At 40.8% G+C, this 10749-nt stretch overlaps 1 protein-coding gene across 2 annotated transcripts; it reads right to left on the bottom strand.

Moving 5' to 3' along the window:
* Nucleotides 1–207: 207 nt before the first annotated feature.
* Nucleotides 208–9546, bottom strand: mfsd4b (major facilitator superfamily domain containing 4B). 2 transcript variants are annotated; one of them, XM_063001042.1, is made up of 5 exons: nucleotides 9479–9546; nucleotides 7831–8131; nucleotides 6919–7087; nucleotides 4194–4310; nucleotides 208–3518 (listed from the first exon to the last, which is right to left on the bottom strand). In XM_063001042.1, exons 2-5 carry the CDS (start codon nucleotides 8113–8115, stop codon nucleotides 2278–2280), a joined length of 1812 nt encoding a protein of 603 aa, XP_062857112.1. In that variant the 5' UTR covers nucleotides 8116–8131; nucleotides 9479–9546; the 3' UTR covers nucleotides 208–2277. The 2 variants fall into 2 exon arrangements, with proteins under 2 accessions (XP_062857112.1, XP_062857110.1); XM_063001040.1 differs by lacking the exon at nucleotides 9479–9546 and having other exon boundaries at nucleotides 7831–8209.
* Nucleotides 9547–10749: the final 1203 nt, after the last annotated feature.

Genomic DNA, 10749 nt, shown 5'->3' with positions numbered 1-10749 from the left:
TTAAACCACTTGGTGGAGCTGTTTACTAATGCTATAAAAGCAGCCTTTGTGGAGTTTGTAGGACGACTGGGATGTGCACAGCTTGTCCAGAAGGCTTCAGAAGTGATGAATCTAAGCAGAGCGCTTCACAGTTTAACAGTTCTTTATACAATAAAGGTCAAAAGCTACATACATACACATGTATGAAACATGTATTTTACACCTTTATTTCATTTTTTATGTTTTAAAATCTATGACAGTCATCTTTCAGCTTTTGGAGAAGGATGTGGAGTACGCTGATGGTCAGGTGTTTTGGTAACAAACAAAAGTGTATTTGAATAAATCGTGACATTTCAGAAGAAAATAAATCATTTATTTGAAACATTGGGACACAACCATCAGTAACATTAAACATTAATATTGGGACACTTTATTTGGCATGTGATGATTCCAGTCATAAGTGCAAAAGTAGTCAAAATAAAAGACAATTTAACAATAACATCGTTCTAAACATCATCTCAGGACACGTACAGAACTAAACATACGATTAATAAACAATAAAATCCTGTTTTTTTTTGTAAATAGATCATTGAAATCGTCAGGTCTATTGCACCAGCCTGTGTGTTCTTCACATCGACCAACAGTATCACAGCATCCGACAAGAGCTGCATGGCAACAAGCATCTGATTGGCCCATTCTGTTCTGTTTATTACAAATTATTATTATTACATTTATAACACAGTCTTTCTTCTGTCTAAAACCTTCAAATTAGGATTTTATTTTGGTGATTTGAGATATCAATCAAAAAACACATTTAATAATAAAAAGAACATACTGAACATGTGCAGATTTACATCAGCTCAGGTACAGAATGTAACATTTTAATTGTTTTAAATAAATTAAATATCACAATAAAATTTCACAAGTGCTCTCAGCATTTCTAAAAACAATCAGAACCGTAAAATAAAGACAAAAGGACAGGAAAAAATTCAGTTTAAATTGTTAAACAGAAACCTGTAGAAGTGCGGCTTTGTGGAGTGGGTGTAATCAGGAAGAGACCACTATGGCCATGGTGTAATAGGGGAATTTGAGATTAAATCAGATCAGATACATCGTTTTATATGTCATCTGTAATAAGTACAGCCATAAAAGACATTTACAGCTGACTGATAGTAAATCGTTGCTACATATTTATTAAATAGTTTATAGCTGTGGGTAAAATTGTACTGAATCAGAAACGATTCAAGGCTATAGCGAGTGTTTCTGCCAATTAGAATCAACTGTGTAAAATAACTCAGCTAAACGGCTGTGCTCCAACACATTTACAAAACCCTGGTGTTGGATGCTCCGGTGGCAAAGCAGTAAAGAGTGGAGCTCTGTTGTCAAAATCAGATTTTCAAATCATTATTCTGTGCATGTAAACACACTATGCTGTTTACACTATGTTGTTAGGCTTACTTCACGCAGCCTAAACACTACTGTTCAGCAGAATTTACTGTGGATACACAAAAGTATTCAGACCCTTTGCTGTGGCGCTCCAAATTATGGTCAGGAGCATCCAGATTGCTTTAATAATCCTTGATACATGTCTAGAACTCAAATGGACACCTGGGTCTACTGTCAGAACAAAAAACAACCAAGTCCAGGGCCAAATAGATCCACTGTCTGTGGATCTCAACAATCAAATTTTGGCATGGCAAAGGATTACAAGGAGTACAAGGATATAAAACAATACATAAAGATTTGTGTGGCCGAGGACCACAATGGCTTCAATAATTTTAGACCCCCACAAACAGCCGCTTGATCTGCCATGATAAATGGGATAAACTGCACAAATCCAGATAAGCATAGTTAATAGACACGTATCCAAGAAGACTGGCAGCTACACTCTTTTTATTAGTATTTCACATAATATCCTAACTTTATGGAAGTTTTGGTTTGTAGTGTCTAATAACTGTTTTTAATCATGATGTAGTCTGAGATACAGATTAAGCAAATCAAAAGAATTTGAGACCTGCAGCAGCATTGTCTTTTATAAAGTTCATTTTTTCTATTCCTCTTATTCTAGACATGTCATAAAAACTGAAAGCTTAAAAGAATAAAGCATAAAGAATAAAAATCGAAACAAAACAAGTGATTTTTATTGCAGTACCCGCTGATTTGCACTTCTACTGCATGTATCAGTTCTGGCTCATCCAGCCTAAAGATGCTATAAAGAGCTATTAGATGAAAGCCATGTTTCAATCATTCTGTGGTTCATATTGTTGTAGTTAAACTTTGTTTTTATTCACTCTTGTCTCAGTCCAGTAGCAGTTTGCGTTTAGGAGATTCACTCGAGCTGTGGGTAGAGTTTAAAGTGTCGGTCGCTGGATCGGTGGAAACAAATGAGGGCTTGACAAACGAAGGCGATTTGTGAGACGGTGATGAGAGACCTTTATCGGGTGAGTTAGCTAGACTGGCGTCCTCCATCTCAATCACTTCGAAGTCCGCATCGTTCCACTGTTCAATTTCAGAATCGTCCTCCAGCTCTGCCTCCTCGATATTGTCATTAACAACAGAATCCAGCAGCGCTTGCCGGTCCTCGCTGTCGGTGGTTCCGACGCGTGTTCTGCTTCGCTGTTTTCGGGCCACCGATGACGAGCCAAGTTTATACATCACAGGAAACAAGATGCAGTTAATGATGGCGGTTCCGAGAGACATGTGCATGAGGAGTGGTTGATTTGGGATCCGCCCCAACAGGAAACCCAAAGTAGCCGGGAGCACCATTTCTCCAAGTGCTGCACCCACCACGAATGCTGCGGCTGATCTGCTGCTTACCGTGGTGTATTGCTCCACCCACGAGATCCCGCTGGGGAAAATAGCGGACATGGAGGCCCCATAAAGAGCGGTGCAGCTCCACAGCGCCAACTGGTGACTGTTGAACAGCACTAATAACAGCGACGAAACAAGAGAACATACTAAGCTGACAGAGATTATGGTGCCTGGGTAGACACAGGTAGCGAAAAAGATGGCTAGACCCCGAAAGGCAGCAAAGGAGCCCCAGAAGACAGAGTTTAACCCGGCCGAGTGTGGCTCATCCAACTTGGCGTAATCCTTGGCGTAGTTAAAAATAAACGAGCCGTACGCCACCTCAGCGCCCACGTAGAAGAAAAAGAAGAGCGCCAGAAATGAGATTAAGGCTCTGTGGTGTTTAGAGCAGAACGCAGGTTTCTCTGGTGTTGATGCTGATGACTGGTTGGAGGATGAGGAACTTTGCGAGTACAGGACAAAAAAGATGAAAGAAATGAGCAGGATGAAGACACCAATGATCATGTACGCCCACATGGACGGCAGGGTGATGGGGGAGGTTTTGCCATGGAAGAAAAATAGGGCATCAGAAGTGGAGTTAGAGCTCTGATTAGTGATGGCAGCGTGGTGCCCGAACAGCAGTTTAGAGATGATGGGTGAGATGAACGCTCCGGCGGCGAAGCTGAAGTGAAGGGCCTGCATGTGAGGACCGGCGTGTTCACCCCACGTGTTCAAAATTAACACATTTCCACCTGAAACGAGAAAAAAACAGGAGTATAAAATCAACTATGTAAAATATGTCACATACGTGCCTCCAACCTTGTGCAAACAGTTTGAGGAAGGCCCTGAATCTGTGCCAGCATGACTGTCCCCCTGTGCACAAAGCAAGCTTCATAGAGACATGGTTTGGTGTGGAGGAATTTCAGTGGCCTGCACACAGCCCTGACTTCACCTTCATTAAACACTTTTGGGATGAACTAGAATGTCGATAGCAAACCGGGCCTTCAACCTCAGAAATTTACAGACACCCAAAGAAATCTTGTTGAAAGCCTTTTACAAATACAAAGGTTGTTAAAGCCACAATGGTGTTTTTGAAATGGGATGTCCAACAAGCTCATGGTCAGGTGTCCACATACTTTTGGCTATCTAGGCTAGTTGAGTTTACCTAAAAGTACAGCAGCAGCTCAGCAGAAATGGAGGGAAGGGCTCTAATCTCTGCACTAGGTAAACAAATCCATAAAGCAATAAAAGCACCGGTTACAACCTGATGTTCTTTAAGAACTCAGAAACCATTTACTTCCAAGGGTCATTTGAAAGCTCACACTCCATAAAGCCTGCTAGATAACCAGAGCAAGAAAGAAAATGCCCTTCTGGTCCAAAAGTAAGTCTAGATCAGCCATCAGGAGAAACTTCACTTGTTTTCTTACCTGTGTCCAGGATCCCCATAGATATACCCACACTGGAGACCAGAGCAGTCAGGATAAGGGCCTTCTTACAAAATGGGGTGGCAAACATGCCAAACGCCGTCATCAGCATGGAAAATCCTGCACACACACAAACAGTGTTGCCAACGGAAAAAAAAGACAGCGTGACAGCTCACAGTTCAGGGTTATTAAAAATGGAGCGCTACACGAAAGAACAACGCGTTTTCATTGTTGAGCAATATTTTAAAAATAATGAAGGTTTGGCAGCTACAGTTCGCAATTTTCGTACAAAATATGGTCAGAATAGTGATTTAACTTCATCAACTGTGAAGAGATTCATTAAAAAATTCAGTGAGACTGGATCAATTAGTGATCTTAGACACTCTGGCCGTCCAGCTTTTTGTGCCTAAATTGCAAGATATGGATGTGGATGACATGTGGTTCCAACAAGACGGTGCCACATGCCATACAGCCCGAGAAACAATTCAATTACTGCATGAGTCATTTCCTGGTCGTGTAATTTCCCGTTTTGGTGATCAGAATTGGCCGCCCAGATCATGCGATTTAACGCCGTTGGACTTTTTTCTTTGGGGTTTTTGGAAGTCTAAGGTTTATGCCATCAAGCCCACGACCACCCACGCCTTGAAGGAGGAAATTGAGCGCTGTATCAAAGAAATTCAGCCATGTCATGGAAAATTTCGACAAAAGAGTGCGTATGTGCCAGCAAAGCCGTGGAGGCCATTTACCCGATATGCTATTCCATACGTAACCCTATACTGTATACTTTATGAATCAATTAAAAATGTAAAATTTTTTATTAAAAACCTGTGTTCGCTATCAAAATTACTTCTTGCGTGAATTTTGGGACACCCTTTACATTAGAAATTCTGACCCGCAATATATACAGATTTCATGACTACATGGTTTGACAACAGCACCCTAATTTCGGTCACTCTCTTCATGAAATTTGCATCTTGGAAATATCATTGAGCATTTTGGGTTTGTATAAGGCACAGCCACACCTACATGTTTTCTAAAACCCACACCAACTAGCGTACAGCACCATTTCAAATGTATGTCCACAAATAAACCAAACCTTGGAAGTGAATATTTCAAAAATAGTTCTCTTCTTACTTTACCCTCACCCGGCATCAGTGGTGATTTCTGTAAGACTGCAAGGGAAGCTCAGCTTCCCCTAAAATGTCAAAAATTAAATAGTCAAATATGTACAGTTGTGTTAACCTTCCATTGACTACAAATGCGTTAGAACACGTTCATCTCAAAGACGAGTTCGTTCAGAATCAGCTACTTATCACAAATCGACTCGATTTTGTTAACTTAACTCATACGTTCCCGGAGCGTCAATGCATTTACCCGCAGACGCTGAGCGTCTCTTTGCTTCTATGGGGCTACATGGGCGGAAACTCGCCGGTCATTGGATAAATGCCACGATTTTGTCCCGCCCCCGGACGCTGAGAGTCTCTGGGGGTCAATGGGGCTGTGGGCGGGTCTGGACGCTGAGCTTCTGCAAGATGATTGGAGGATCAGTCGAAAGGCTGAATCCCGTTTTGACTGACAGCTGTCGCTGGGAGCTTCAGTACCATCGCGGATTTTGCGAGTGAGAAGACAAACTGCTGCAACCCATTTCATGCCATTTTCTTGAAAACTAACAAAGGGGAGAATTTATACATTTATATATAAATAAATTGACAAATTTTATGATGTAAGCCGACAATGAGCTTCCCCTCTTTGAAAGACCAGCAGCCGCCACTGCCCGGCATCATACCTGCTGATTTCTGCTCACGCACACATTGCTTACATTGTGTGGAACTAGACCATTCAGAGTGCACTAATTAAAGGTAATATTAAGTACAATAGTTTGATATTTGGGACACTTTTATCCAAGTTTTTGCTTACTCGTGACCCAATACAGTCCAAGTAATTTATGAATAAGGGCCAAACAGCTGCAACATTTACATTTACATTTTCAGCATTTAGCAGACGCCTTTACCCAAAGCGACTTACATTACTGTAACAGTATACAGTCTGAGCAATTGAGGGTTAAGGCCTTGCTCAAGGGCCCAACAGCAGCAACATGGCAGTGGTGGGGCTTGAACCAGCGACCCTCTGCTCCGTGGTCCAGTACCTTAACCACTAGACCACAGCTGGCCCAGCAAACCGCACAGCACACCAGATTCTCAGACGTTCTCCCATCCAAGTACTAACTAAGCTCGACCCTGCTTAGCTTTCGAGAGGAGCTCAGGTATTCTCAGGGTGGTGTGGTCGTGGGCTCTGAGTTTGTTCCTCTCTCATGATTCCTGTTTTGTTTTATTAAGCTACTGCATTACACACATTACTGCTCATTGCTGGACAGATAAGTAAATGCCTGTGAGAACCCAGCAAACCTTTAAGACCGGTGACTAGGCGCTCCCTAGATGCATTCTGCTAGCCCACACCCTCCAGGTCTCGAGTCCCCACAGTGCCATCGGTCTGGCCCCTCGTTCAACCAGTGACCAAAGTGCCATTTTTATACCACAGTGGGCAGGGAAATTGAGCATATCCAAATTAGGACCATGCAAAAGGGGGAAAGTTTTCCACAAAGCAAGGAAGGTGGAAACCAAGCCAATGAGCCTTTTTACATCCAGTATAGTCAGAATATTTAACACTATGATGAAGAGTTTTTGCAATCATATCGATTTATATTTATTTGAAGTGCTGAATGTCGTACCCAGCAGTAGATGAGGGTTAATAAGGTCGAAGAGAATTCCTCCCAGAAGTGATCCTCCTATGTAACCGCTCGCACGTCCAGCGAAGATATACGAGATGTTACTGATGTTCTGATTGACATTAGTAGCCAAGTCTTCCAACGTGGGGCCGAGCACAGAGATACACATCCCCTATAACAACAACAAAATGATAATACCATTCAGTGTTTATTACTACAGTGCTGCATTTGATCAGGCCTATCATACCCTGTGTTTAGCTATGACCTCTCTTACTATTTGGGTGATATAATCCAATCATCTGGTCATGACGATACAGTCCTTATCAAAGTCCCTCAGGTCTTTATGCTGATAAAACGATCACGACAATAATATAAAAACACATGCTAGGTTTTTTCTTTTCATGCCTGGTTTGTCAGACAGGAAACATATTAAACAGGATTAATGTCTTGCTTTATTTAAATGAACCTCCTGAATCAGACGAGAGCCAATTCTAACAGCATATGGACTTACAAGCAGTGCATTTACATAACGTGTTGCTACATTGAAAGCCAAACTGCAGGAAGAATGTACAAGAAATTTGCATAAAGAATCACATCTGAATGCTGACAGAACTTTCCCTAGATGTAAATTAAATGCTGCTGATAGCTGCTGATGCTTTTTCTTTTTTAAGAAAACCTAATTTCCAGAGAAGTTGGGACATTTAGTAAAATGCATTAAAAAGAACAATCAGTAATTTGTTAATTCTCTTGAATGTTTTTTTTATTAAACTGACAAACAGTTTCTCTGCTTATAACTGATGTCCCAATCTGAATTCATCCTAAGAAAACTAATAAAATTTGCCTGCATGTGATTGTGTGTATTCTTAAAGTACGTTTAATGATAATATGACAAATCTCATAATAAGTGCTAGTTACCAGTCCCAAAAATGAAGAGCAGAGGGTGAGGGTGATCATCCAGCGACGACAAACACCACCATCAGATCCACCTTGTTTTATGTCCACCTCAGCTGGACGGGAGAGCCTTTTACCCCCCTTCAGGGCACTTTTCAGGCCACCTTTAACATCCTTTCGTTTTTCAAACAGAGTGTCTTCTTCCTCCTGCTCTGCATAATCATCATGCACATCGTCATCATGCAGCCGGGCAAATCGTACATGCTTCTTCTTCTTCTTCCCCGTCAGCTCCTCTGGGTCGGACGGCATGTCGGCAACAAGGATTCTGAAAGAAAAGAACCACATCACTAGGTCAAAATCCTGCAGACATTCTTTAATAAAAGAATTAAACATATGTGCTGAACTGCAGAAGCTCTGATACCATTAAGCGTGAATATTTACTGTTGACAGGAACACACAGCTTCATCCAAAATTAATTAATTGTAGGTTTTCTAAAAATCAGCCTCTAATATTTGGTTCTACAACTCTGTGTTGTTTTTAAGTACAGACATAACTGTTATTTATTCCAAAAAGGTTTTGATAAACGTTCCGTCTACTTTCTGCAATGCACTAGTTCCACTGGCAGCAAAACGCCTCCCGAGCATAATACTACCACCACTGTGCTTTACAGCAGGTACAGTGTTGTTGGGATTTAATCCTTCATCCAAACATCAAACACATTTTTTTTTCACACAGAAGCCGCTTAGTACATGGTGATATAAGGCTTGTTTACATTTTACATTTTCTGCATTTAGCAGACGCTTTTATCCAAAGCCACTTACAGCTGAGACAGTATGCAATCTAAGCAATTGAGGGTTAAGGGCCTTGCTCAAGGGCCCAACAGTGGCAACCTGGCAGTGGTGGGGTTTGAACCGTCAACCTTCTGATTACTGGTCCAGTACCTTAACCACTAGGCAACCACTTGTTTCACTGAGGACAGTGCCAAGTGTTGATTGGGCGGCACGGTGGCTAAGTGGGTAGCACTGTCGCCTCACAGCAAGAAGGTCCTGGGTTCGATCCCCAGGTGGGGGCAGTCCGGGTCCTTTCTGTGTGGAGTTTGCATGTTCTCCCCGTGTCCGTGTGGGTTTCCTCCAGGTGCTCCGGTTTCCTCCCACAGTCCAAAGACGTGCAAGTGAGGTGTATTGGAGACACTAAATTGTCCAAGACTGTGTTCGATACAACCTCGTGAACTGATGAATCTTGTGTAATGAGTAACTACCGTTCCTGTCATGAATGTAACCACAGTGTAAAACATGACGTTAAAATCCTAATAACCAAACAAACAAACAAATGTTGATTAAGGCAGACCTGTGTAGTTCATGGACAACATTTGCTGATCTAGACAATTTATCACTCAGAATAAGGCGGATGTTTGGGTTTTCTTTCTGACCTTGGTCCAAGCAACCACTGTTCCACGCGCTTTGTATTTACAAACAACTGTTTTCTGTGATGTTTGTGATTAAGTCTAATGTGTGCAGTCAAACTAGCCCTATTTATATTGATCTATTTGGTCAGATAAAAAAAGCCACAATAAATGTAGGAACTCAAATTCTTTCATTCCAATAATATAATATATGAGAATATATAACAGTTTAATGCGAAAAGTAATAAACAGTAATGTACAAATACTTACCTTAGATGAATTTACTGCACACCTGGAACATCAGTTACTCGGGTTTTAACTTTTATTTACAAAAATCATTACCAGAGAATAAAGAAATAAAACCAGCGGCTTTACCCAGTCTAATTCAACATGAGCTGCTATGCTAGCTTTATTACTCGTCAAAATATCCATCTAATTCCAAATCTGATAACACATTTCTGCACCTATTAAATATGTAATTGTACATGCATTATTAGAATTAATTCGATAGCAAAACCAAGTGTTTAAAATTAAGTGTTTTTTTTTACATCGTAGCATTCACAATTGCTAATGTACAGCTGTCAAACGACTGACTGGGACTGGGAGTCGATTCTGCGCATGTGCAGGACTGGGATTCGATTCACATGATTCTACTCTCCGATTGTATTTCCATTATATTGAAAATCTTGCTGAAAATCAACAATATGGGAATCTTGTGCGCTGGACTGTGCTGTTAGAAAAGAATAACCCTAAAAACTGTATATGCTTTTGAACAATACCTTATTTGGAACTACATAATAATGATAAGTACAATGTAAAATTAAAATGAGCGTTTTATTTTTTTTCAAAACACGCTAGCCCACCACCACTGATAACCCAAGCTCTTAAGTTCGAATTTTAGCTGTGCTATCGATCTGACCGGGTGTACAATTAATACAACTGACCAAGAAAGGTCCTGTAACTACTGTTCAGTAGTCAGGATTCAAGAGGATAATATGGAATCGGCTCTCTGAATCGACTCAGTCTTTCACCAAAGGCAGGGGTCTGATGAGTTTGATTCAGAATCGACTCCTCCATTAGTGGAATAGAACAGACCTGCAACCGATTCAACGCTGATTCATTCAGTTAACATCCGGGAGGATTTGTTATCGTTTCGCCTGCGTGTAGTTTATAATATTGCCCTTTTTATTTATTTAAACAATATCTAATAACTGACGGGCTTTTGTGCCGTTGGTCACAATAGTACAGAGTTCTAATATACACCATGTGTTGTTATATTATTGTTTAGTACCATAATAACCCTATAAAATACATTTCCCAGAAACACCCTCACCGAAGCCCTACTCACGTTAGCATTTTGCTAATCTTTACCAAATAACATTCAGATCTTTCTTCAGCAAACATTCCTTAGATCTTTACAAAAAAGGACATGTTTACATGTCTTTATAAACAGCATCCAAAGACATAAGTTTACATACACTTGTAAGGAGCAATTTCTGCAACTCTTCTCGAAATACAAAAAGCAAATAAGATTGTGGGTA

This window comes from Trichomycterus rosablanca, chromosome 9, assembly GCF_030014385.1.
Source record: "Trichomycterus rosablanca isolate fTriRos1 chromosome 9, fTriRos1.hap1, whole genome shotgun sequence".
NCBI classification, from domain to species: domain Eukaryota; kingdom Metazoa; phylum Chordata; class Actinopteri; order Siluriformes; family Trichomycteridae; genus Trichomycterus; species Trichomycterus rosablanca.
The sequence above is the reverse complement of the archived record's forward strand: the minus strand, read 5'-3'. Positions and strand labels throughout refer to the sequence as shown.